Source organism: Corvus hawaiiensis, chromosome 9, assembly GCF_020740725.1.
Source record: "Corvus hawaiiensis isolate bCorHaw1 chromosome 9, bCorHaw1.pri.cur, whole genome shotgun sequence".
Classification (NCBI taxonomy): domain Eukaryota; kingdom Metazoa; phylum Chordata; class Aves; order Passeriformes; family Corvidae; genus Corvus; species Corvus hawaiiensis.
Genome location: NC_063221.1, coordinates 30891194 through 30918588, shown reverse-complemented (window position 1 = coordinate 30918588; position 27395 = coordinate 30891194). Strand labels below are relative to the sequence as shown.

At 45.8% G+C, this 27395-nt stretch overlaps 2 protein-coding genes across 18 annotated transcripts in view; one reads left to right on the top strand and one right to left on the bottom strand.

Moving 5' to 3' along the window:
* DOCK7 (dedicator of cytokinesis 7) overlaps window positions 1-11082 on the top strand; it is a 92733-nt gene extending 81651 nt beyond the window's left edge. For 9 of the 16 annotated variants that reach the window (XM_048313331.1, XM_048313326.1, XM_048313325.1 and 6 more), the window contains 7 exons: window positions 4212-4346; window positions 5212-5301; window positions 6118-6354; window positions 7042-7185; window positions 7935-8041; window positions 9015-9182; window positions 10545-11082. In XM_048313331.1, coding sequence (XP_048169288.1) covers window positions 4212-4346; window positions 5212-5301; window positions 6118-6354; window positions 7042-7185; window positions 7935-8041; window positions 9015-9182; window positions 10545-10587 — 924 coding nt within the window. In that variant the 3' untranslated portion in view covers window positions 10588-11082. Of the gene's footprint in view, window positions 1-500; window positions 3176-4211; window positions 4347-5211; window positions 5302-6117; window positions 6355-7041; window positions 7186-7934; window positions 8042-9014; window positions 9183-10544 lie in introns of those variants that run through there. The other 7 variants (XM_048313330.1, XM_048313324.1, XM_048313329.1 and 4 more) reach the window with 2 other exon arrangements.
* Window positions 11083-13373: 2291 nt separating this feature from the next.
* Window positions 13374-25274, bottom strand: USP1 (ubiquitin specific peptidase 1). Of its 2 annotated transcripts, none has more exons than XM_048313332.1 (9): window positions 25156-25274; window positions 24788-24981; window positions 23402-23525; window positions 22961-23068; window positions 22303-22463; window positions 20996-21708; window positions 19719-19889; window positions 18397-18598; window positions 13374-14991 (listed from the first exon to the last, which is right to left on the bottom strand). In XM_048313332.1, exons 2-9 carry the CDS (start codon window positions 24946-24948, stop codon window positions 14268-14270), a joined length of 2364 nt encoding a protein of 787 aa, XP_048169289.1. In that variant the 5' UTR covers window positions 24949-24981; window positions 25156-25274; the 3' UTR covers window positions 13374-14267. The 2 variants fall into 2 exon arrangements, with proteins under 2 accessions (XP_048169289.1, XP_048169290.1); XM_048313333.1 differs by having other exon boundaries at window positions 24788-24953.
* Between the last annotated feature and the right edge of the window lie 2121 nt (window positions 25275-27395).

The window sequence follows — 27395 nt, the reverse complement described above, 5'->3', positions numbered from 1 at the left end:
CTTGTCCCCACGGAAGGTCCAGGCAGACACAGCAGCACAGCAGAGAACCTGTCCTAGGTGTGGAAATGATGTAAATGTGTTCAAGCCAACAAGGCCTGTGAGCATCTATTTTATTATTCTGCCCCTAAATCGACCCCTGGAGAGACTCCTGCCATTGGTTATGATTCTAACACCACTTGGTCATGTTTTACTGCATGGTAAAAGACACCGTGGGTTCAGCTCTCGTCTGTCATCGTGCTCCTTCATTGCCACACTTTTTCTGACCTTTGTGCTTTGTAGCTTTCAGGTTTGTTGCATGTTTTGCCCTTTTTTTCTCCCTTATTTGAAATATTTTAATGGATGCTCACCCTTTTTTTTTTTTAATTTTAAAATTTATTTGCTGCCAATTTGCTGCTTGTTTGTTTTATGGAATTTCCCTAATTAAATACTTTCTGTTTTCTCCTCTATCGCCCTGGTTGCTGACCCTCCTCCCCACTCTTACTATTGTCTGTTGTGGTAAGTTCCTACTTGTGGAATTTTTTTTCCCTTTCTCTGCCCCTTTTCCCCCCACCTCCCCTTTTTGTTTTTTTTTTTTTTGTTTGTTTTACACTGTGGAACCCCCAATTTCATTTTAACAAAGAGCTATGCCAACAGCAACACCCCCCTCATGGCACAAGAAGTGTGGTGTTGCCAACTACAAGCATTGCAGTGTCCTGAGTCTGACACCAAAGCATTCCTGAGCTCTCCTTAAGCACACCAAGTGAAAGGCTTTGTGTGTTTATTCATGGAATAAATATTAAATTCATTCTGTTGGTTTGCTTTCCAGTTAGGAAAGTTAAGAAAAAAATCTTTTCATGCTGCACCATCAGTATTTAAAAATGCTTTTTAAGCTGTGCAGGGGGAGGTTGCCAGTGAATAACAGGACTCCAGGAGCTGATCCTTTCCCAGAAAAAATCAATATTGGAAGACTTGTAGTAGTTGGCAGCACTGTAAAGGACCTTGGGTTAAAATTGAGCAGAAAAAGAACAGTGCTGAGTTTGGTAAAGATGGTTGGATTCTGCATTTGGAAGGTGTTGCTTTTATTCCTACACCCTTCAGGCAGCTGCTGCTGTCTTGGTGAAGGAAGCAGATGATTCCTCTTGCATCTGATTTATTTTTTTTTTCCCCAAATCTTGTTGGCAAAGCTTTTTGTGTGCGTGCAAGAAATAACCCCAAAACTTTATTCCCAGCAATTTGGAAAGGTATTTACCATGCATAATAACAAATCATGAACCTTCATAAGTCATGGTGGCTGTTACCTGCTCTGCCAGTTGTGTGATGGCTATTCAGTGTTCACCTTCATTCTCTTCTCCTCCCAAAGTCCTATTATTTTTGATAAAATAATAGGAGATACAATGCTTTTAATAATTTAATAATTCCTCCCTCATACCTGCATTTTTAGCTCTTGCCAGAAACAAGACCATGGAGCATTAAGTTACTTGTTCAGTTTCCACTGCTGTGGTTGGGAAGTGGTTTGGTGTTGGCTGAGTTTCAGAGATCCCAGTATGGAGCCATCCCCTATCCCTAATGCCAGGCATGGAGCTGAGCTCTGCTCATCCCAGGGAACTGGCAGCTCCTGAGTGTCCCTGGGAGGCATGGAGTGGTCTGGAGGTGTTTCTCCCAAATGGATTTGCTTCCATTCCCTTGCTTCCAGGCACAGATTCCCAGCATGAGTCACATCAGGGGCTGACAGTGCTCCTCACTGCTGGCTCTTCTTCCTGGGGTCCCTTTAACTGGGGTTCAGCATCTGGATTTACTAGGGAAAGCCAGGGTCTGCATGGGAATGAGCTGGGAGCTGCCCTCACACAGGGACAGGGAATCTCACAGGGCTTCCCTGCAGCTCTGCCACTCCTGGGGCTCCCCAATGCCCCAAAACTATTATTTTATGGATTTAGTAAATGCCAGCAGAACTCCTTAGTGATTTATCCTGATCAACAGGCAGCATCCTCTTCCTCCCCTGTTATTTCTACCCTGCCTGTAACAAGGAGCTGCCTGGGCAGGTGTCCATGGCAAAAACTCAACCTGTAGGGATCTGGTTCTGCAGATGCTTCACACCCTGAAAACCCCTGGCCAAGGAAGAAGGAAAAAGCTCATTAATTAGAAATCAGTGTGTCCTCCACCACCCTGTGCCAGGGTTGGGGCAGGATCCCACAAACTTCCCCATGGAGCATGCCCAAACCTTGTGCTGGGTCTGGGGAGCTGATCCATGTGGCCGTTCCCCCCAGGCAGACAGGGAGTCATGGAATGGTTTGGGTTGGAAAGGATCTTAAAGAGCATCAGGTTCCAACCCCACCTTCCACCAGGTGCTGCCTTGGGAAGGACTTGGAGAAAGGAGCCCTGGAGTCAGAGCCTTTGGTCTGTGACAGTGAGATGGAAGCTGGACATGCTGGGCATTGAGGGATTTTAGTGTGGGTGATGTTATCCAGGCTTGTGACTTTGAAAAGGTAGTGATGAGGAAAAAGGGTTCAGTAGCTCAATCCTGCGTGGATCCAGAGGGAAGGGCACTGGGCAAAGACAGGGAATCCAGGGAAATGGCCACATCCAGTAAAACAGCAATAGCTCTGCAGCTAGAGTTCCCACCCTGGGAGGGGCTCCTGGGATCCTGTGCTGAGATGAAACCCCTGGCAGTGGGACTGGAGAAGAGCCCCTCTCAGGAAGAGGATTCCCAGAGGGACAGGCTAGAGCAGGGTCCAGGGAGCCTGGACACAGCCAAGTGTTGCTTTTTTGGGATGAGGGCTGCTACTCACCCCAGGTGCCTTCAGGAGGGCAGAGCTCAGCTGTGAAGTGGAAGTTTTTGGACCTCAGGCATGTCCAGTGGGATGCTCCAGAATTTCCTCCAGCCAGGCCAAGGCAGTGGCTGGCCATGCCTATGCTTTTTTCAGTCTGGAGTTTGCCTGAAGGGTTTTTTAAATTTTAGTTTGGCTTATTTATCCTCTTTGCCTTCCATAGATCGTGTTCACCATCACCACAAGAGATCAGTTTTGCCATAGCAAAATACTAAAATAAAACCTGGCAGCCAGGACACCTGTAAGGGCTGTTTGAAGCCAAAATCTAACCCAGCTCAGGGACACTGAGTGTCCTAAACTGCATCCCACTTTGTCACGAGAGTAAAGGTGAACATTTTGGAGTTTCTTGCTGAAAGGCATCCCTGGTTTGTGCATGCAGCGTGAGTTCTTTAACAAAAGCAAGGTGTGTTTAATTTTTAAAGCATTTTTCTTCTCTCTCTTTCTCTCTCTTAATCAGATTTTCTCCGTTGCCTTTCCAGCAAAAAATCTTTCTTGTTTCTCTACTTTTGTTGCGTTTCGGGGCCAAATTCACCACTGGCTCCCCTGGAAGCAGGTACATGGCACAGGATTGCATCTGCTTTCACCAGGAGTGACTTTGGCCCTCTCTCCTAGACAGTTCCTAGAGAGTGTAACACCTCCCAGCTGAAATGCTGGTTAAAAAGCACTCGTGTGTGTGTGAGTGAACTGGCCATTGACTTGGGCCCAACCCTGCAATTCCTGGAGGGTGGATTTGGCGGGAATCGATGCTGGGTGATTCCAGGGGTGTCTGACCCCCCTGCAGGGTCTCTGCATAGGCTTTGGAGAGCCTCAAATAATGATCCCAACAGGGATTTACCTTTGGCTGCCTCTCAGAGACATCTGATGCTTCTTAAACTGAAAGAGAATAGATTTAGATGGGATATTGAGAAGGAATTCTTCCCTGTGAGGGTGGTGAGTCTCAGGTTCCCAGAGAAGCTGTGGCTGCCCCTGGATCCCTGGCAGTGCCCAAGGCCAGGCTGGACATTGGGGCTTGGAGCAGCCTGGGATAGTGGAAGGTGTCCCTGCCCATGGCAGGGATGGCACTGGATGGGCTTTAAGGTCCCTCCCAACCCAAACCTTTCTATAATTCCATGATGGCACCTCCAGGCTCCTCCTGGGTTGGGAGAAGTCATTGCAGGGTTGGGCTAATGGTCGTAACTGATCCATGTAATTCCATGTTAGTTTATAATTCCGTTGTGGTGTTTGCTGCTAAATGCATCCATGCTGAGTTCCAGGTGTGTTTTTTTCTTTCTCTTCTTTCTTTCTGATTTTTTTCCCTTGTTTTTTAATTTCTTTTCATTTTGCATAAATTCAGGAGCCTGCCTGCAGCTGTGCTTGGGGGTGTGCATGTCCCCACCCTGAAATAACCTCTTGTTTCTCCATCCCTAGGATGGAAAGAGGATGTTTGGCACCTACTTCCGAGTTGGTTTTTATGGAACTAAGTTTGGAGACCTGGATGAGCAAGAGTTTGTTTACAAGGAGCCTGCAATAACCAAGTTAGCTGAAATCTCCCATCGGCTGGAGGTGAGAGGGTTTAACTGGAAGTTTAACTGGTTTCCATCAGTTGTTTCACAGGAGCAGCCCCTTGGAAAAGCAGTTTGGGTGTCCCAGAGCTGGGGCTAGTATCTCCTGTCCTCCTGCTGGTGCCACCTCTGTGGGAGGAGAGGAATTCCCTGATCAGGGAGAGGTTCTTCTTGAGAATTTGTGGTGTTTCCAGTATCTTCTTCATCCAGTAGGGTCTTTCCAAGGCATAAGATGAGTCTGTGTTAGTCTCTTCTTTATCTTCTGGCCTCTCCAAAATGTCCTTGTGGTCCATAAATTCTACATTCCAGATGTCCAACCTCAGCAATCCCTCTCTCTCCCAGGCTTGTTCATTGAAGCATAGCAGAGTTAGTTTATCAAAACTTAAAGCTTCATTAATTTTCCGAGGCTGTGCTCCTGCAGAAGTAGGTTATGACATCTTTGCAAAATGCTGGCTAAGAGTAATTTAAGAATAACACACTATTTATAATTAATATATATATGTATGTTATGCTTAAACCAATTCATTTCAAAGTTAATTAAAACCATTAACTAAAATGATTACAAAGTTCTATCATTTTCAGCACCAGTGGATGCCAAACTGACCCATTTTAGTTGCTCACAGACACAAAACAAACCCAAGTGCCTTGTTCAGAACCAGGCACTGTTGGAAAGCTCTCCTGCTTTCCAGGACTTGTTTTCTCCCGTTGCCCCTGGAATGTGACTGTTGGAATTCTCCTGGGTTCAGCAGATCACATTCTGTGAAAGGCATGTGGAGCTTCACCTCCCCTGAATGTGCCTTTGTCCCCCAGCCCCCATCAGGGCTGCATTTGATGTTTGCTTTCAGTTGCTTTCTTCTTGATTGTAGGGATTTTATGGAGAACGGTTTGGGGAAGATGTTCTGGAAGTGATCAAGGACTCCAACCCTGTGGACAAATGTAAACTTGATCCCAACAAGGTAATGGCACAAGTGCAGGTGTAGAACAAGTCCTGAATGGGTGAAAATGTAGTGGGACAAAATCTCCCTTGAATTTCACCACGTGGGCAACAAAATCCATGTGCTGAGCATCTTGTGGCTGCTTGGGAGGAGAGTTTGGGAAGATCCAGCACAGGGATGGAGAATTGGCCACTCCCTTCCCTGCGCTGGTAGTGGTGGGTGGGAAGGGGAGGAGGTTGAAGGACAGAGGCCTGGGCTGTGTTGGCCTTTCTCTGCTGGGTGCAAGGAAGGAGGGGCTGTGCCATTCCCTGGCTTTTGTGCAGCTCCAGCATTTTGTCACCCTTGTGCCACGTGCTTTATGTGTAGCAGGACGAGCAGGAGCAGGCCTGGGAAACAGGACTGTGGCTCGGGGCAGGGAAGGGTTTAGATTGGGTATTGGGAAGAAATTCTTCATTGTGAGGTGGCGAGGCCCTGGCACAGGTTGCCCAAAGAAGCTGTGGCTGCCCCATCCCTGGAAGTGTCCCAGGCCAGGTTGGGGCAACCTGGGATAGTGGAAGGTGTCCCTGCTCGTGGTGGGGGTGGACTGGATGGGCTTTAAGGTCCCTTCTCAACCCAAAGCATTCCATGATGTGAAGGGCAGGAAAGGGGAAGGACAGCGAGCTGTGCTTTACCCAGCCCACAAAGTGAGCGTTCCCAGCACCGCGCTCCCTCCAGTGTCGGTGGGGTCCTTAAAGGCAAACCCCAGCCCTCGCTGGTTTGTCCAGTGGTGGTGTTGGGAGGACACAGATCCAGCGGGGACGGTGCAGCTGAGGAGCACCTTCCCTGCTGTCCCTGCAGGCCTACATCCAGATCACGTACGTGGAGCCCTACTTCGACACGTACGAGATGAAGGACAGGATCACCTACTTCGACAAGAACTACAACCTGCGGCGCTTCATGTACTGCACGCCCTTCACGCTGGACGGCCGCGCCCACGGCGACCTGCACGAGCAGTTCAAGCGCAAGACCATCCTCACCACCTCCCACGCCTTCCCCTACATCAAAACCAGGATCAACGTCATCCACAAGGAGGAGGTGAGGCCAGAGCCTGGGGGGGAGCAGTGCCCAGCGCTGCACGGTGCAGGAGGCTCCTTCAGCTCCAGTTCAAGCGTGCCCTAGGAGCTTAGGAGTTCCTAGGAACTTCTCGCTGTTCCTGTTCAACCCAAACTAAGCCCAGACTGATCTAAGGGTGCATCTGCCCCACCACCTCCAGACCTGGTACATGCAGGGTTCTTGGAGAGCTCTGCAGACTGGGTTGGATTGGGCTTGGAGCAGCCTGGTCTAGGGAAGGTGTCCTGCCTGTGATGAGGGTGGAATGGGGGGAGCTTTAACATCCCTTCCAACCCAACCATTCCATGATTCTGTGATAATGGAGGTTGTGTTCATTTCCCAAGGGTGGGCAAGGTCAGATGTGGTCACTGGGACACTGTGAACGGTGCTCAGGGACTGGCAGTGCTGGAACCCTGCAGTGACCCAAAGGGACACGTGTGCCACTCAGAAAAATCTCAGATAGCTCTGGAGTGCCCAGAAACACTTTTAAAAATCAAACCTTTTCTTGATGCCACTGAACCAAGATGATGCATTTCTGAAGTCCTGTCAGTCCTGTTGGTGTCCTCCACCTCTTTGTGGTGCCACCCCACTGTGACCTGGGTGTTCCTGAAGATCTGTGCCCGGTTGCCAAGCTCAGCCATAATAAAAATCCTGTTCTGGCTTCTTGCTTAGATCATTTTGACCCCCATTGAAGTCGCCATCGAGGACATGCAGAAGAAAACACAGGAATTGGCTTTTGCCACCCACCAAGACCCTGCAGACCCCAAGATGCTGCAGATGGTGCTGCAGGGATCAGTAGGTACCACAGTGAATCAGGTAAGGATCACTGTCCCAGCTGGACTCCCTTGGAATTTTTTCCATGTTGAGTCTGTGGGATGTTTAAGGTCACTGGTAGGTCCAGGCCAGCTGTTCTCAGTGATTTTGCTGTATGAGTCCTGAAAATGTGAAAAGTGGCTGGGAAGAAACATCCCTCCCTCAGTTACTGCTCCTTCCTGGCACTTGAAATTATTTCTGCCTGCTGCTCTTCCCTCCAAGTTTCATTGCTTTCCCTTTGTTAGCCAGGCTCTGCAGGATTGTGTCCTGCTGTGGGTTTCCAACAAAATGGAAAGCAGTGGAGAAAAACTGAGGAAAAGCTGAAGGAGCTTGAGTAAAGCACAGTGCACAAGCTGGAAAAAAATCAGCTGGAGTTCTGAGCGCTGGGTTAAGTTTGCAGTGCTGGCAAACCCTCCCTGGCTTCCATCTGCATTGTTTAAACTTTGCCGTAGTAGTGAGTTGAGCAAACGTTGTCAGGAGTCCTTATAAAGGCAAACAAATGGAGAATCTGTGCAGTTTCTCACACTGTTTTCCAAAAGCAGAGTTTTAAATAAAACAAAGCAAGGCCTGAGAGAGACTCAGTTGTCACTGAGGTTGGTGATTTACATCACATTTCCCAGCTGCAGCTCTTCAGGATGTTTTGTGTAAGGAAATGTGTTTTGTGGATGTTTTCTATGTGGCTGAACTTTCTCCAGCGATTGGATATGACAGACAGTTTCCAGAAACTCACTTTGCCCCTTCTTCTCCTAAAGGGACCGTTAGAAGTTGCACAAGTTTTCTTGTCTGAAATCCCCAACGACCCAAAGCTCTTCAGACACCACAACAAACTCCGGCTCTGTTTCAAGGACTTCACAAAAAGGTATGGAAAGGGTCCCCAAGGCACCTGCCAGCTGCAGTGGCTGCTGCCACCCCAGGCAGGGGCACGTGCAGTGACACTGGGCTGTCCTGGTGTCCCCCACCTGCCCAGGTTCCATGTGCAGCTCATTCCTCACCTGCCCAGCCCTTCCCTGTTGGTGCTGCTGCTCCGTGGCCGCAGGGGCTTTGCTGTTTATCAGGAAGGAATTGGCGCTTCCAACTCAGTTGTGAAGTGTCCCAGGAATCACAGTGAACTCCCAGCCTGGCAGGGTCAGGAGGATCTGCTGGACTGTCCCAGAGATGAAATTTCTTTCTGAAGTGAATTTCTCCAAGCAGAGTGGAGAGGTGCTGGCACAATTCCCCAGAGAAATGTGCTGGCTGCTCTACTTTCCTGGAGTCATGCAAACTGCAGGCTCAGTCCAGCATCTTTTACAAGCACCAAGAAATTAAAAAAACACCAAAACAATTGAAATTGAAATTAAAATGTTGTAAGCAAATAGATCCAGTGGCAGCATAGTTTTCCCCTATGAAATAAATGGCTTTGCTGATACAGTTGTTTTCATACCCTTTATTTAAATTGCATCTTTGCAAGCAGAAGAGTTCCTGACGAACATCCCAGGCTGCTATTTCTTAATCTCTCCTGATTCCATCCATCTTTAAATCCACTGGGACTGGAAGTGGCTCTGTGGAGATGGGCTTTTCATTTCTCTTCAGAGAGGATAAATGTAACTGGACAGTAAATGACAATAACAAAGGAGTTGTCACTCTGGGAGCGAAATGGAAGTTGGAGATGTGACTCCCTCTCCTTGCCCCTGGACACCAGGTGGTTCAGCTGAGCCTTGATTACCAAAAGACACGATAAAGGACCCTGTGATCCCAGAGGGCCAGCATGGATGTTCTTGTACTATTGGATTAACAAACCTGGAGCAAGGGGGTGTTTCTGTGTGCCCAGCTCTCACACGGTTTTTGTTTTGCAGGTGTGAGGATGCCCTGAGGAAGAACAAGAGCCTGATCGGGCCGGACCAGAAGGAATATCAGCGGGAGCTGGAGCGCAACTACCACCGGCTCAAGGAGGCTCTGCAGCCCCTGATCAACAGGAAGATCCCGCAGCTCTACAAGGCAGTGCTGCCCGTCACGTGCCACAGGTGCATATTTGGGGTTCCTCTTGGGGCACAGAGAAAGGAGGGTGTGAAACTGTGGGGTCTGAACTTATCAGGATCCTGCGCCATCCGTTTGTTTTCAGTCCTGGCTCTTTTGGCTGAGCCCATCCCTTTTCCCTTCTGTCCCTCCTGAGAGCACATTCCCTTCCCAGCAGCTGTGGTAGGTGGTGTTTGCAACGTTCCTTTTGTTCCTCAGCTGTGACAGTTGGTTTTTTTATTTGTTTCCATCCTGCATCCCATTCTTTTTAGATGCAAAACCACCCTCAGTGTGGCAGGACTTTATTCCCAGTGAAACTGAGATCAGACACTCCAGGGGGAAAAATTGTAGGTGTCTTCTGTGCTGAAAGACCGGGAAGCTGGAGACTGGGTTTTGTGTAAAAACCCCAGTGGGGATCACAGGATCACAGAAGGGTTTGGGTTGGAAAGACCTTAAACATCGTCCAGTCCCACTCCCTGCCGTGGGCAGGGACACCTTCCACCCGAGCTGGGTGCTCCAACCTGGTCTGGAAAAATTCCAGGGATGGGGAGACCAAAACCTCCCTGGGCAGGTCGTGGATGAGCAGGTGGAATTTGGGTACAGCCACTTTGCAGCCAGGCTGTGGCTCCCAGAACAGGAACAGGGGTGGTGCCCTGCAGGAACCCTCCATGGAATCTGTGACCTGGGCACCCCTGTGGAGTTCCCTGGCAGCAGGACAAGGCTGGATGTCTGTGGAGCTGACCTGAGGTGGTTTGTGGCTGTGAGTGCTGCAGGGAGGTGCCCTTCCTTCCCTGCCCAGCATTGGGATGGTCTGAGCTCTCCCCAGGTCATGCACTGTGTCCCAGATGTTCCCTGGCAGCTTTTCCTGGCTGGGATGGTGGGAGTAGCAGTACTTCCCTCCCCACCAGTGCCTTTGGTGTGGTAATTGTTACCTAATCTTGTGAAAATCAGCCTGTGCAGGCAGCCTAATACAGGTATGACATAAAATATCCTGAAAATCATAGAATATCCTGAGCTGGAAGGGGCCCACAAGGATCATCGAGTCCAACTCCAAGTATTCCTGGCAAAATCCACTTTAGGGATGTATTTGAAATTCAGATTTAAAGAAGGTTTCAGTTGTGCAGATGGTTTGTGCTGCTTCTCTGTGTACTTCTGTCAGTTTTCTGGGCAGTTGGATGATCCCAGATACAAACCCAAACCCAATCCATTGGAAAAACAATGAGTTTTAATGCCAGTGGACTTAGTTTCTTAGTTTTTGTAGTAATCAGCTCTAGGAGATACTGGAAATCAGTTCAGAGTCATTCATCTGCTGAGGCTTCTTATTTCACCATGGAAAATCTGAGCTCATCATTGTATTTTCTCTCCCTCAGAGACTCCTTCAGCAGGATGAGCCTTCGCAAAATGGAAATCTAAACGAGTTAAAAACCAAAAAAAAAAAAAAAAAAGCACTTAAAAAATTAAGGTTTTGAAAAGAAAAAGAGCCTTGTTATCAGCGCTGGGAATCAAAGAAGTTTTATTGTGAAATAAAACTTGGACTTCATCCTGGACATCCCACACACCTCTTCCTCCATCAAAGTGTTCAGTGGCCAAAAAATCATTCTGAATTGTCAAATGTAGACTTCTCAATGTTTGAAAAAAAAAAAAAAAAAATCATGGCAGTGGTATCCAGAGTATTGGTGATGAGCTGTAAACTTATCCTGTTTTTTAAGGCATTTTTATGACTCAAAGGTACACTAAACGCATTTACCTTTATTTATAGCATTACCTAATGTTAAATTTATTTACTTTTAGTTCCTATATTTAATTTATATTAGGAGCATACGCAAATGCATTTTGGAAGTTTTTAATGTAGTGATGATGATGGTTATTTTGATGGTACTATTAAATATGTGAATGTTTACACTTTAATTCCCTGTGCATTGGACTTCAGGGCTCAGCATCCTTGGGGAAAAGGTTCAGAGCAAGGTAAGTCATGGTAACATTAATTAACCAAGTGGTGATTGTTTATTATCCCTGTTCTTTTGCTGCAAACAAAAATAACTCCATCTGCAGCCAGCAGCAGATGGAGGGACAGCTTGGTACCGCTTCAGCTCCTTCAGTCCATGAGGTGAAGTTTCAGCTTCACTTCTGTGTGTTCATGGACATCTCCAGCAGCTGGGAAGTCCCAGCATCTCCTCATCCTTTGGAATTAGCAGTGTCCATGGAACTAAACTGATTTAGTGTCCATTTTTTAATTTAAAGCCTAATTTTGTGGGGAAAAAGAACCTAAAATGGTACCACAGTTTAAAAGGGTACATAGAAAACATTCTTTGCATTGCTGTTTATGTGAAGAAAGATGTGTTTTGCAGCAGATATTTCGGGGTCTTAACACAGAACTTCGAGGAAACATCAGATTTGGAGCTGAGTCCACAACTCCTAAATCTTCTCCTTAATAGTTTTCCTCTCTGTGGTGAATGAAGTCCCCTGGAAGTGGTGGTATGTGATTAAACACACTTACTCTCTCTCCATAAATAGCTAAATCTGCATAAAAATACAGATATACACAGAAAACCTGAATTTGATAAACATACTCTATAAAAATAAGAGGAAAAATGGGTTTATACATGAAGTGCCCCCCCTTCTGCAGCAGCACTGAGGGTTTAGGCTGGGGAGGGTCTCTTTTTTTTCTTCCTGATACTTATTTTAGGTTATTGGAGGCTTCTCCCATGCTCTGTTATCCCAACAGCTCCACAGGGATGTGTTTTGTGTGCCAGGCTCTGTTTCCCTGGAACAGAATAATCCTGAATTAGTTCTGTGTCACGGGATAGAACATGGGAACACCTGCATGGAGTTTCCTGCAGAAAGAAAAACTTCAACCTTTTTATGGATAGTCCAAGGCCTCTTGCAAAGCCCAGGGGTGTTGACAAGGCCTTGGAAGTGCTACAAGAGTCAGGGAATCTCATAATGGAAAATACTAAGGAAGGAAGGAATGGCTTTGGAAGAGATTTACAGGAAGAGGCATTAAAAATATGTACACAGTGAAAACAAATCCCAGTAGCCATGAGAGGATGAAACTTTAATTTACAGCAGTCTTGCTCCAGGACAGGAGTTACAAGCAACAAGTTTGGCGGGGGCCAAGTGGTGCTTGAGTAAATATCCCAAAAACCCACCCCCACTCCCTCTCCCTGTGCCAGAGGAGAGGCTGTTATTCACCATCTTCCAGCAGAGGCTGTTTTCAGCTGCCACAAAGAACCTCCTCCCAAGCTGTACTGGGATGATGGAAGGCAGCTGGGTCTTCCTTACATCCTGTTTTGGTGAAAATAATGGTATTTTGTTTCCTTGGAACATTCCTGATCCCGCAGTTGAATGAAAAAGATAAAGTCTCGCACCAGGTGTGGAAAAATAAACTTTCATTTGCAGGCTGAAATTCAGCAAAGCCTAAAAAATTGCGTTCTGTAATGGGATTGGGCTGCCCTTGCAAGGTAAGATTACTAATACTTTTGTAATGTAGCTATTTCTTGGTTTAGACTCTGAAATAATTTATTATTATGGTGCAATGCTTTGGAAAAGGGAAAGTGTATTTTGTCACTGCAGATTTTTTATGCTGCAAAATCACAGCCTGCACAACAATCAGAGGTCAAACCTAACATGGAAAATACACTGGAAGAGATTTTTCCTGACTTACCTCAGTGTTTATACATTATAATAAAAGACAGTAAAAATTTAAGTATTGCAGAATTAACTAGGCAGAGGTTTTTAGGGCTTTTCCTGTAAATCAATGAATTTGTAGTGGAAAAAGATTAAATCTATCCAGGGTATACTCACAGCCTGCAGCAACACTTGGTGCCATTCCATCCGTCCTGGGCCACTGAACAATCCCCCTTGTTTGAGTTGTATTTGTTAAGATTTTAATTACAAGTTTTTAGGAGTCACCTTCAGTTCTATGACAGACAATCTGGGATTTTCATCTCTAGTATTTACTGCAAATGGTTTTGGTTTTGCAGTATGTTTCCCCTAAACCTCACTAGTCAAAAAGTGCCTTCAAATTAGGAGATACTGTACAAGAATCAGCTGAAACCCACAGAATGTTATTCTGAACGCACTTTAAATCTTCTGGGTTTTTAAGATAATTTCCCAACCTTTTTGTAACTCTTCTCAAACCCCTCTCCCTTTCTGCTTTCCCCTCTCCAAACACAACAGGCTGAGCTGCTTGTCGCAGATGCGGATCATAACTTTTTTATTTCATATATACATTCTTAACAAAGCATCAAAGCCAAATGCTCTCTTCTTCCCCCACGTTTCAGTGAGCTCCAGGTACAAATGAACTGTTAGAAGGTCACCACTAAGTTCCCAACCCCCCCCAAACAGAGATGCAGATTAGAGGGCTTCACTCTTCAAAGTACAAAATTATTTTAATTACACTACACTCTGCCCCTGCTTTGAAGTATTAATCACACCTATTTACACTTTGCTCATTAACACCTATGCACCAAGATGCAAATTAGACCAGTCAAACACTTCCATCAAGTTTAGTTCCCTCCAATGCACTGGACAAGGTTCCAAGACCCCTTTTCCTTGTGCTTCAAGTTGCAAGGAACAGGAAAGAACTGGAACAGGAGAATAAACCACGTCGATTACCCAAAGACTAAATATGAAGTGTTACTTCCCAAGTTACAAAAATACACAACTTCTGATGAAATTTGCTAGTTAATATACATTTACTCCAAGGTATGAATACAAATAACTTTTATTTAAAAAAAAAAAAAAGGAAAAAAAAAGAAAAAAAAAGCTAATAATACAATAGGCATGTCTGAGACCTAGAGCTGCATTAAAACCACTACTGGGTGCTGTAGGCATCGCTTGCGATCTATACAAACTGGTATTTCTAAAAGGTCATAGCACTATTCTCCAGCAGAAAAATTATGGTGTGAGTCAAGTCCTATGTCATGTTTTGTTAATTCAAGTTGAGCCACTTGACACCAAAGGAAAAAAGACCAGAAAGATGAAGAATCAGTAGCTTCAAAAAACAAACAGCCGTTCCTTCCAGGTAGTTTGACGCAAATCAGAGCGAGAGGTGTATGCAAATCCCGAATATTTACAGTCAAAGTCCAGCATCACTCTACAATTTTCTTATAAAACAGTAGGTAAGGAGTTGATGTAGATGACGATGTCGGAGAAAGAGAATTCAGAAAGTCCTTTTCCTCTGTGACCTTCACTTCGGAATCATCGAAGAGCAGCCACTTCCCCTCGTACTCCTTGAGGCTCTGGAGCACGTAGAGAGCTTTGTTTTCCAGTCCGTGTGCTGCCAGCGCCGGGGGCTCACCCTGCTCTGCCCTGGGCTCGGCGCTGCCGCTGGGCTCGGCACTGCGGGGCTCGGGAGCTGTGCTGAGGAACTTCTCGGGGTTGGGCTGTTTGCTGACGTACAGGTCGCAGTCAGACTTGCTCTTCTGCCCCCCGAGCAGTCCCACGGCCTCCATGTTCTTCTTGCTGAGCACCTTCCCCGGCGGCGCGGCGCCGTTGAGCCTGAAGGAGACCTCTCCGTCGTCGTAGTCCTCGGCCACGGCCCGCGCCTCCTCCTCGTTGAGCGGCTCCGGCTTGAGGGCGGCGTAGCCGGGCTCGGGGAGGAAGTTGCCCCTGTCCAGCTCCAGGCTCTGCAGGTCTGTGACCTTCACTGAGGCCGTGTAGTGACCGCTGCTGATGGTGATGCCGCTGTGCATGACCACGGCAAAGAGCCCGTAGGTGTCGTTGGTGGGCCGGGTGCTCCACTCCTCCAGGGACAGCCTCAGGGGTGTCAGCAGGGGCGTGTTGATCTTGGACAGGCCCCCATAGCAGTCAAACCTGGCAAGGGACACACACAGGTTACAGCTCGTGCCACAGCAGCTCCCAAAACCCCCACTTTAGGTGGCCCAGAGGTGTATCCGTATCCTTCTCCTCTAAGGTACGGATATGGGAACTGCTCCCTGGCTCAGCACCAGCATCCCAAGCACCCCAGATCAGGAAAGGCGTTTTTATGACTGTAATGTTAAAATTTAACCATTTCTGGGCTGTAAGATTTAACTATTTAAGAGATCCCCTTTTTCTAGTAGCAGCTAAGAATAAATTTTTAAATAGGGATGATAAAAATTCAGCTGATTGTTATCATTCATGCTTCTACCTCTGCACAAACACCTCCTTTCTCTCTCTCACCCTCCTGTTTAAAAACAAACTGAAAACCTCTTCAACAGCCAAGGCTGAACCAAGCAGGCTTGGGTTTGGTTTTTCCCCTCCTGAAAGAGTCATTTACTAAATAAAGCATTACTTATTTTACTTTCAAGTAGCTTTAATACCACTCAGAGATTGTGACTAATTTTCCTCAGCTCTCAGTGCACTGTAGCAGTGCCAGTGGTGCTCTCGTGGGATTCTGCACTAGCTGTCCTATGGTATTCTGTTTTTTCAAACAGTTCTCTAGCTGGTTTACTTTGGAAAAGCCTCTAGTATTCTTAAGTATTCAGTATTTTGTTCATAGCACACAAATTTACCAGGAGGGGAAAAGTCCTTTCATTACAAGGATCTTCTACAGAGTTTGAAGAGGCTCAGTGTTGGGATTTCATTATTGTGCATCAGCCTCCTTGAATGATTGTGCTCTTGATGACTTACACATTGCATCAGCCCAGATCAATTAACCCCTTTATTGAACTATAGGTTGTGATGTCCTAATAAATTCCAGGGATGACTCAGTCTTACTCAACTGTGAGGGTGTTGTAGGGAAAAATACTGGGGAGTACAGACAAGCCCTGTAAAACTGAGGTTCCAAAGAGCTCACTGCTATTATTCAGCAAAGAATAGCTCTTAAATCCAAGGAAACTGCAGCCATGGCATAACTGCAGTGACAGATTATTGTTTTCCTGGATTTAATTTTGATTCTGCTTCATTCCTGTTCAGAACCACAGAAATAAATACATTGACACCACACACAGATCCTCAGTCACTCCATTTAAGTGAAACCTCACTTCAGACCTCTCTTATCATACACGTTTCACTCCAGCAAAAGGAACACAGAAGAGCATAGAATCAGGAATAATAGAACTTAAACCTTCTGAAAATCCCTATTGTCAGCAGCCAGAAATAGAGATATTCAGAAGAGAGTCAAGAAACACAGAACTGCTGGCTGATAACCCTGGATCAGAAATCCAGTTCCACTCAAGCACACTGGGACACTCATATTCACAGAAAACAGGAAAAAGCAGGCTCTACCTTTCTTCTCAATGACATCCAGCATCAGAAAGATTTGGAGAGGAGGAAATAAGAGAGGAAATCTTTTCCTATAGCTTTTTGTTCTTCTTAATGATAAGAATCTGAAGACAGAAAAATTGCATGCCAAGTACTCTGCCTGCTCTGGCTGATGCACTTCAAACACAGCAAACCTGATTTCTGCAGCCACATCTTTTGAGACCATAAATTAGTGACATTTTACCCACTGCAGTGAATTTCACAAGACAAAAAGCTGATTTTCTCACAAATTGTTAAATTTCTAGAGTGGAAATGCTTAATTACATGTTAGCAAGTAACAAATTCCTTCTGAACAGCTTCACAGCCTGCTCACACATGGCCTGGCATTTTTCCACACACATACACACACACACTTGCCAGAGAATTACTCTTCTCCAGGCAAGGAGATTTTCACACTGGCTGCTTTATTTTAAACCAAAACACTTTGAAAAGCAGCATCTAGAAAAGATGAATAAAATCCCTATTAACTGTAAATATTTACATTACCCTTCATTTCTCATTTATTTACAACTCAGTCACCAGAGAACTCAGTAGAGGAGAACTGAGCAGATCAGATTTCCAAATTTTTATGGGAGCTAAAAGTTCTCTCAAGATTCTTGTCTTATTTAAGTTTAAAGCCACTAGAAGAGTTTGTTGCTACTTTTAGCAAGGACAGGGTTTTGTCCAAGATAAAACATCCAACCCAAAAATCAGGAAACTCTTTAGAAGGGTTTCCGCTTCACCACAGGTTTCTACATCAGGTTTTCCACTCTGACTTCCTTAATCTCTGGCTGGTAGCCCTTGGCAGAAAATGTATGGCATGACTGAGAGGACACATGAGGAAAACCACAAGAGGCTGGATTCACTCTGACCTGGAAATTGGTCTGAGTGGTTTGGAGCAAGCACCTGAAGCTGGCCAGGACAGAAGAGGTCAGTGAGGCAGGAGAGGGATGATAATTAACCTGCCAATCCTTCCTCATGGAAACAAGTAGGAAATACAGGAGTAAATGGAAGATAATTTTCATGTTTCCTACTCAACAGTGACGATTTTTAAGTGTGCAGCTGTAAGTCAATATATACAAATCAATATTTAAGTCAAATATTGCGGAGGTCAAGGGAAAGACAATTTTGTATGCTAGGATTCTGGACTTGTATGGAAAGACATTGCAGAGACAGAGGAAATTTCCTTTCTACTCTGTCAGAAACCTGGATATTCCTGTAGAGTACAAGGATGGATTTTTCTTTGTTTCCTCTCATCCCAAAGAAAATCCCTAAGTTCTTAAGTATGAAAAAAAAGATAAAAAACTCTCACAATTTCTTTCAAAACATAAGGATTGCTACAAGTAACATCAAGTTGATTACTCAGTAACTGAGTATCAGTGATGCTGATACTATGGTGTTTTTAAAGTAATTGGTATTTTTTTGGTGTATTAGCTCTTTAAAATGTTTATCTGATAATTTCTTCCCCCAAAGTTTTAGTATTCACATTCAGGTACACACCACAGTATTTTTAAAGGAATTGGTCAGTTTTGGGGTAATGAGTGTTGGCTATTTAAAAAGTGTCTCATCGCCTGATTATCTTTTTTTTCCCCACTCACATTCATCTTTTTAGTACTCACATTCAGGTAGAAACAACCTGACCATAAAATACAGATTTGTTCCATTACTTGTTCTGGTAAAGCACTTACAGCTGCCTCTGAGCTCACAGGGGATATTTAAAATGAATAAAGTTTTAAGAAATATCAGGATATCAGGTTGTTGCAAGAGTAGAGCTAAAAATTTTTTGTTCAGGAGTCTCCTAAAAGTCACTTTTTCTGGAGGTAATTTCTGCCACTACCTGTAACAACACAAAGACATTGGGGGCTGCATCCCAGCAATTTAAATTAATTCCAATCTGGAAATCTTTTGGAAACATTACATAGCATTTCCAGCTCTTGAGATAAGACTTCCCTTGCTGCAGGACCCTGTTTTGTAAGGCAGGCAATGCATACTCACTCCAAGCCACTGGCAGCAAAGCACTTCAAGTGAATTGTGATCACTTCGGGCATTTTATCGAACAAAAGGCTGCGCTCGGCTTCCGTGTAGTGGTGGCAGTTCTCACAGAAATACTTGTCCTCTCCCACAATCCTCTCCACTGAGGCAAACTGGGAAATTGCCCATTTCAGACTCTTCATTTCTGTTTTTGGCTCTGGAGAAACTAGAAAAGAGAATCGCTGCATTCACAGAGATGCCAATATTTACATTTCCAATGCATCCCGCCAGAAGAGCAACAAAACAAAATATGGCAAGTTCAGACCACTGCAAACCTGCAACACTGCAAGGAACACCCAGTATGTGTGAAATATGTGACATATTTCAATCTTTGGAGCATTTCAGGAAGGGATGAAAATGTTGCTTAATGGATCTCGTTACCCAAAATTAGGATTTTTCCAAAGCTTGTTTCAGATCACAGAATTTTGTTGCCATGTCTAGAAATGGAGAGCTTGTATGAGACCAGAATTTCACTTATTAAGGCAAATCCCCAAAATAACCAGAAAGTTCCCTCTCACTTCTTGCATTTTGCCTCCCCTGCCACCCTCACACTGCTGACAGGAACACCCGCTGTCGGCAGCACTTCACGTATGAACATCACCCCACACATTTTCATTTGAATCCTTCAGCAAAATGGGGAGTAAAAGCAGGAAAAGCTGCTCCAAATTAAGTCCATGGCAACTAAAATTAATTCCCCTAAAATTCTGAATTTCAAGATGTGTTTTTGCCAGGCTTCCTTTTGAAAATATCTAAAAAACTACATATAGATCAATAAAATTTGTGAGAGAGACCACAGGACTAACACAAACATAATGCAAATGTTATTGAGGTAACAACAATCAAAAATACTAAATGGTTTTTTTTTAGAATAATTAAGGAAAAAAGCTGGATTCTTGGTTTTTTTTTTGTTTTTTTGTTTTTTTTTAAAGTAAGTATTTCTTGTAAAATTAAGAAAAAGCAGGATTTCTTATCCAGGAAGAAAGAGAAGACTCAAATCAAAGAAAATACCTGTTCATAAGCAAGAAAACAGGTGCCTAAGTGAAGGACTGTAGGCAGTTTATGCTATGTGTTGAGATCTGGAACAATCTGAATATTATCTGGATCTGTCAACATTATCAGCACCGTGTTTCCAAAGTCTAAAGTTAATCAAGACAGGAGATAACAACCTCTAATTTTAGCCAGCACAAACAGGAGCCGTGTTCCTTCCCAACTACAGCACTGTCCTTCCCCACAGCTGGCTGAGGCAGGAACACACCTCACAACCCTTTTTGAGGGAAATTACTTACTTTCAGAACTCTCTTCAGTTTTAGAAAGTTCATCTTCTTGCACTGGGACACTGATGTCCTGAAAATCTTCCCTCCTTTCCGTGAAGCACTCGCACTCCAAGCACCTCGTCCTCAGCACTAACTGGCCCTGGAAGAGTTTCTCCACCAGCTCAAAGACAGCCAGCTCTGTACCTGGAGAAAGTACATGGCACATCCCTGAGCAAGGTGCACTTTATTCCAAAGGCATTCAGAACCTGGTTATTCTTGGAAAATCACTGTTACAGCCACGGCCTTTTAAGGATCTCAGTTAGGAATTAAAAAGCAAAACAGATCACGTGCAGTTTTCATGGTATCACCTGCTTGTAAGGAAATGAGGACCCCTCTGTCTTGTGGCCCTCAAACTTTAATTTCTGTTCTAAGATTGGGCTCTTGTTTTATACTTCAAGTGTGACAAGTGTCACATTCTGGAATACTGGGATGTCATCAATGCTCTGAGTGCTTAGCATGGACCATGAGCCTCCTCAAGGAGCACCACACTGGGTTCGCCTGGCTTCTATTTATTCTTAGTCCTCCTTTCTAAATTTAGTGGCCAGTTTTGGCCAAATCTACAGGAGAAATGCAGAACTCAAAAGACTCTTCATTCCTTCAATTTTTTATAAAAACTGGTAGGTGGAAAGTTTCAAATCAGTAAGTACTGGGTTCCAACTGAAGCCCTTTCCTGAACAGACAATCTTGTTTCATTGACATAAACAAAATCCAGACCTGCCAGCCAATTAGCATTTCTAATTGGTATCTATTAGATCTAAATAGATTAGATCTTTAATACATCCTGAGTCCTTCCTAGTTCTTGGGAAGGTTGGGAATATGGAAAGATTAAGGCACTGGAAGGGAAAAAGAGGATATTGTTTGTAAAGCCACAGCAAGTGGGGTTTGGTTCTGTTTGCTCCTCACAGAAATATCCCTTTACATCTTGAATCCACTTGATCTTTCTATGGATGACAAAAACTAGTGGTAAATACAAACCTGGTAATATTCTGCCTTTTTTATATATATTATACAATGATTACAGAATGTTAGAGAAGTGCCTCGAGATCTAAGCTAAACAGGTCAAGTTCTAAAAGAAAAAAATTACAAGCACGTATAAAAATAAATTCTCTTTCCTAAAAATCGTCTTCAATTCCTGAAAAATCTAATTTTGTGTTTAGAACTCTGCAGGCTGCGCAGTCTGAAGGCTGCCTTCCCACGCATTGTACTTTCTTAATCCTACTAATTTTAAGCCCATCCACTTGTGCACCAACCTTCCTTTTTTGGTTCTCTTTCAGTTCCTTTTCCATGATGGCTTTCCATGGGAGACGCTGGTTCATGATATTCTTCTTTACTGTCACCATTTTCACACTTGATAGCTGACTCTTCGAACTCACAGTCATATTCCTTTCCTGGGTCTTTGGATCCCAAGTTTGTAGTTAACTTTCCTAGACTGTAAAATTTGGACAGAATACTGGGTTGTTTGCAGGAAGATTTTAACCAGTTTAACCTAAGGCGCGACTTTTTCTGCGTGGGCTTGGTGCTGTCGCTCTCCCCGGAACACTTGGCAATGGCATCCGTTTGGTTTTCCATCTTTTCTCCCGTGGCTTTCCTCTTGGACCTGGTTTGTCTTTGATTTTCTTCTGCTGCCATTTGCTCTTTTGATACTTTGGATTTTTTCTTGGCGTTCCCACCCTCGGCGTCGCTTTTCCTTTTCCCGTTTCCCTTGAGCAGCTTCTCCTCGGCCACGTCTCCGCCGTGGCTGCCCGAGCTGGGATCCTCCTCCTCAGCAGGGCTGACAGGGCCGTTGCTCTCAGAGTTTTGGTTGGGTTTTTCCTCCAGTTTAGCTGCAGGCTCTTCCACAGGCAGTTTGTTCAGCTCTTCCTTCTTCAGCAGCTGGCAGGTTTCCTGGATGTTCCCCAGGATACACTGCAGGACCTCCTGGGCATCGTGCTGCAGGTACCCTTCGTACATGGGGTTCAGCTCTCTGTGCAAAGGAAAGGAGCAAAGAATGAGGGTTTGTCATCCTTTGCTAACTGGGGAACATGACTTGAGATTGAAATTAGGGATTTAGAAGTCATGGAGGATCCTCTCCAGGGTTAGGGAGAGGTCACCTCTGTCACAGAGCTGTAGGGAGGTTCAGCCTTAAGGATTTACACACATCCAGCAGTGGAGCTCCTCAGCTCCAAAGAGGATCCTTCCCCATCCCTGGCAGTGTCCAAGGCCAGGCTGGGCTTGGAGCAACCTAGCCTAGAATAAGGTGTCCCTGCCCATGGCAGGGTGTGGAACTGGATGAGCTTTAAGGTCCCTTCCAATCCAAACCCCTCTATAATTCAGTAACACTTCTGTAGCTAAGGCCAAGCACTGTTTTAAAGCCCTTCTGCATTACAGTCTTACAAAATCCAAATTTATTTTCAAATTTCCAACATCATGGTGGTAACAATAAGCACAAAAATCTTACTTCTTGAAAGGTCACCCCAAATTTAAGGCCATCTACCTTTCACCAGACTCTAAAGCTGGGCAGTGTAACGACCTGGAAATGTCAGGATAAAATTCTGTCAGCATTTAAGGTGATTTGTACCTGAGGGTGTTCAGCAGCCTCCGGGGCTGAGTGGCCAATTCATCCGTGTATTTTTCTGGGTTTAGGAGAAAACTGGCTTGAAGCTGCTCAACTGAAAGGATCAAGGAGTGCAAACTGCAGATGAGTTCGTAACTTGCCAGGGGATCTTCTTTACAACTTCCCTGCAATAACAATGTAATAGGAGTAAAAACACTTGCATCAGTTTCATCTGTCACAACAAGCTACACTTTTTCTCTTCTCCCCTCCCTTGGTTTTCTATATTTGACAGAATTTTTTGTCTGGTATGGGAGGCAGGTGGATTTCAGACAATATTTTGGGTTTTTTTCAGGTAGGAAACAAACATAAAAGCCCAATTAGCCCTTAGTTTAAAATCCCAAATCATCCTTGCCCAAACTCCCATTTGCATCCACTCCAAACACTGTATCATAATTATCTTAATGCCAGAAGCATGGTCAGGTATCTTTCTCAAATTTCTTCTGTTAGACTTTAAAACTTGTGCTAAAGTTCAAAACAACTCAAATACATCTTCACCTGAAGCAACACTGTAGAAAACAATGCTGAAAAGCTTCTTAAGAACAGAAATCAGTTAAAATTTCACTACATTCAGGGCAGCCTCACTTGCAAGGTTACAAATAAAGAACACGTGGGGATCTGTTACCTTTTCTGCCTTTTGCTCTCCTTCATCCTTTGAAGATTCTCTCTTCTTTGAAATAATGTTATATAAATGTTTTACTCCAGTTTTAAAACCAGGACAAAAATATAATACCTGAAAGCAACAGTTGAAAACACGAGAATAACTCGAGTAAGAAGTTATTCCACACATAAATGCACATTTATAATCCACACAGCTGTGCACCTCCCCAGGCTGTGCACAGCACACAAAGATCCAGGATTTTTCACAGCAGGGAGGAGCCCTGAGTATGGAAACTGAAGAATTACCCAATCAGGACAACCACAGTGCACACATTTCCTGCAGCAGCATCTTTTTTTCCCTCACTGTAATTGGATGTCCTTTATACTGCACTCAGAATAAACTGATTTCACCCATGTGTGCTTAACCAAAATCTCCCTTTTTGAGCCCCCCTGGACATGGCCTCACCTGCAGGACACTGTTCAGGTAGCAGGTGTTGCCCAGGTTGTTCAAGCCCACAAAAGGCAACATGTTGTCTTTTTTCTCACAGCTGACAAGGGAGGGGGGCTGTGCTGCAGGAACCACCTGGTCACTGTGAAACAGAGAATCCGGGTAAGAAACACTTTGGAAAACCACTCCTTCATCCGTCCCCACCTCAGAGCCGCCCTAGAGAATTCAGCACTGAGAAATGCAGATCAAAATCATGGCAAAGTGTGTCTGAATTCACTCTGGGCACTCCAGCACAGACTCCTCACCTCTGACTCCTCAGCAACCCACCCAAAACCACACAGGTTTCCAAAGCAGGAGGCAAATCTGCTCTAAGTTCCAACACGTCAATTAAGGAGACTGATTTAAAGGACCAAAATTTTCATATTTAAATACTTTTGTATGGTTTTTGTTCCTTCATAAGGCAGAAAAAATGTGCCTAGAACATATTTTTATCACTGTCCCCTGCTCCAGAGTCACCCCGCTACATTTCTGGATGCAAAGCAAAAGCATAAAACCAGAAAAAAAAATTTTCAACCCCCCCCCCCCAAAAACCAATGAACCTGACATGCTATACACTGATTATCATTATTATTAATCGCTGATATAAGTGATTAATACACTGTAATGACGCAACAGAACCAAATTTTAAAGTCTCCAACTATTTTTAACTGACCACAATTTTCTTTTTCCCACTTAAATCCCCTCACCAGCAATGAAATGAGTCGGTAGATTTGCTCAGGGCCTGAAAAGCCCCACTGAATGACAGCCAGCCCCACAATCAATTCCTTTCCTTGCAGCAGAAACAACCTTTCAGATCCAACACACATTCATTAAAGCTCACCTTGCAGAAAATTAAATATTAATGTAAATAATAATATAAATAGCTAAGGCACACAATAACTACTTATATCAACTTGAAGCAAAGCAACTTTTTCAAGTGATCCCAAAGTTTGTGCCAACTACACACACCCAGTGAGGCGAAGTTGTTTCCTTAAAAGAATTATCAGAAATTGTTTACGGTGATTAATAAGTTTTTAAAAAGTAACTTCGGCAAGTGATCCCAAAGTTTGTGCCAACTAAACATCCCCTGTGGGTCAAAACTGCTTTCTTAAAATAGTTACAGAAATTGGTTGCAGTAATTAGTTTCTTCAGTTTGATTAAGCTGGCTCGACGGTTAATTTAACATAAGTGCATGTTAATTTAATTTAAGCGCACGTTAATTTAATATAAGCGCACGTTAATTTAATTTAGCGCGTGTTGCAGCACGTTATTTATGCAAGAACACGAAACCGAAAGGAGTGGAGGATGGAGCACCACGAGACAGACACAACATCGCCACAAAAACTTCTCCCGCGCGGCACTCACATCTCGGCGCCTCTGAACTCCGCGCCCTTCTGCTCATTTTCCTGCGCCTCGGTGAAATCCAGCGCTCGCTTCGTCTCCTTCTTCTGAAAGAGCTTCAGCGACAGCCTGTTCTTCTTGGAGGGGCTGGCCCTGGCGCTGTCGCCGGGCAGGACGCCGGGCATGGTTCCTGCGGGGCGCGGCCGGGGCGCTCACACCTGGCGCGCACACACACACACACGCGCACACCAGGCGCCATTTACTCCCCGAGGGGGCCGAGCGCGGACCCGCCGCCCCCCGCCCCGGGCTCGGGCCGCCCCCCCGCGCCCCCCGCATGTTCCCCGCGGCCGGCGGGGCCCGAGGCCGCGGTGCGGCCGCTCCCCCTCACTCACCGCTACATCCCGGCCCCGCTCCCGCTCGCCGTTGCCATGGAGACCGCGGGGACACCGTCAGCGAACTTGGCGCGTTTTTTTCCGCGCGCCGACGAGGACCCCCCCGCCCCGCGCGCGCCCCGCCTCGCGCTGCAACCCCTCCGCCCCGCCGGCGGCCGCCCCTCGCGAACGCCGGAAAACCGAGCGCGCCGCCGGGGGAGACCGGCGGCTAAAAGCCATTCCGAACGGCGGCGGGGCGTCTGCCGGGAGCCGGTAGCCAGTCCGACGGCGGCTGGGCACCGGCGCGCCGCCGCCACCGGCCCCGTAAGGCCGCCGCCGCATCAGGCAGCGCTGCGGGCAGCCCGCTGTGGGTCCTGGCTGGGCGCGCGCGGGCGCTGGTAACGGCCCGGCCAAAGGGCTCGGGTTTGGGCTGTACCATTTGCGCGGGGAGAACCCTCCACCCCCCCCGCCGGCGGGAGGTGGATTGGTCCCGCTGTGGCCACGCCTCCTGAGAGGCTCAGCCAATCAGAGGCGGCGGCTCCGTTGCCCACCCCCCCCCCCCCCCTCCCCCGAGGGCCCGGCCCGCAGTGAGGGAGAGCGGCCTCGCAGGAGGCTTCCCGCGCTTTTCGCATCAAAAACCGGGCATTCCACCGCGAATTCCCATCGGATCCCGGCCTAAAGGCTCTACCAGCACACCCGTGGAGACAGCAGTAAATAATAGTTGTCACCGAGGCTGTTAAGGCTGCAAAACTGCTGGTTTAGGGAGCACCACGCTCAAAAAAAGTTGGAATGTGGGAAAATACTATAGATCTCTGCATTCTGCTCTTTAAACTGGCCCCTCCAGGACCAGTCTATACATAAAGGGTGTACATTGCTTATACATAAAAGTTTGCCAGCAGGAAAGTTTTTCACATAAGATATTTTATAGGATTAATTTCATAACTTAGAGCCATACCCAGGTCTGGGCTTTGGGGTGAATTACCCCAAATGTGAGCACTCAAAAGCTGAGGTTCCCCAGGACAAGCTGCTGCTGCCTCTCCCGAGCATGGCCTGTCAAACACTAAACCAAACTGAACCCCACAAAACCACTTTTTTTTTGCAGTCTTGCAATATTTTTTGATTTCTTTTTTTTTTTTTACACTGCTGCATGAATTCACTATTACAGCAGGTCACTATCCCTAAATACTCATATGAATTATGGAAGGAATGGTGTCTATTCCAGCAGTCAGGGACGTGCTCTGTTCCTGCACACGTTTTGATTTCTCTTGCAGGTAAAATACCCATGTGTGCCTGCCCACTCAAGGAACCAAGGCTCAGATTCTGAAGGCGAATATATTGATTAATTTCCTTGGCCTGTGTGATCCCCAGAGCTCTGAAGCTGTTGGGATACTGCATTCCCACTGAACATGGGTGGATTTCCCCCAGAGCTCTGCCATGTGAACTTTAGCTCAACAAACACTGCCTGAGGTCCCTGCAGTTAATAGACACTCAGGACTACAGAGGTTCTTTTGTGTGAGATGAGAGTCTTATCCAGGTGGGTGGTGCCCGGAGGTCGTGGAAGTGCTTGGCTGATTAATAAAGTGTTTAATTAAGTCTGTGTTACGCTGCTGGTTCGAGTCATTGGCCGAGGAGTCGCTTCACAGGCAGCTGGAAGGTGCTGGGCAGTCAAACCCGTGGCTGTACTGAGACAGGGTGAAATCTCTGAGTGTTTGGGCCTTGGGACTGGATTCCAGACTGGAATGAGCTCCAAGGGCAGGGCTCCAGCTGCTCCAGGCTGGCTCAATATGATACAGAAGTGCCATGACCGAGGCCGTTCATCCCAACCAAGGTCTGCCCTGCCCAGTGTGTGCTTTGCAATCTGCTTCAGCAAACATGAGAGGAGACTATTTATATCCAAGGGTTTTACAGTCTGAGAGTCTAAATCCACGTTAGGTAATTCCTCATTCCTTGTGTTAGCTAAACTCCAGGTGTGCTTGTGCCTAGGAACACCATCGGTGACGTCGGAAGGCCGGGATTTGGGTGCAGAGTCAGGCTTGTGGACATTTCCAGGCTCGTGGACATTTCCAGGCTCATGGTTTGACTTTCAGGGGCAGTAACTGAGTGAAGGAGGGAAGGGAGATGTTTGCAGAGCAGTTTCGAGAGACTGGAAGTTCATTTCCCGTGGTGGTTGTGGGGCTTTGGACTGTGTGTTACATTTTTTTGGCTAATGAAGCAGCCACCTCAGTTTCCATCGATATAATCATTATTTTAATCAACAAATG

Excerpts from the sequence above, each read along its gene's own strand:
- USP1 (XM_048313332.1), bottom strand. The coding sequence starts at position 24,948 with ATGCCCGGCGTCCTGCCCGGCGACAGCGCCAGGGCCAGCCCCTCCAAG. Across the intron at positions 21,709-22,302 it reads AGGCTGCTGAACACCCTCAG|AGAGCTGAACCCCATGTACG; the intron begins GTACAAATCACC and ends TCCTTTGCACAG. Across the intron at positions 14,992-18,396 it reads TTTGCTGCCAGTGGCTTGGA|GTTTGACTGCTATGGGGGCC; the intron begins GTGAGTATGCAT and ends GTCCCTTGCCAG.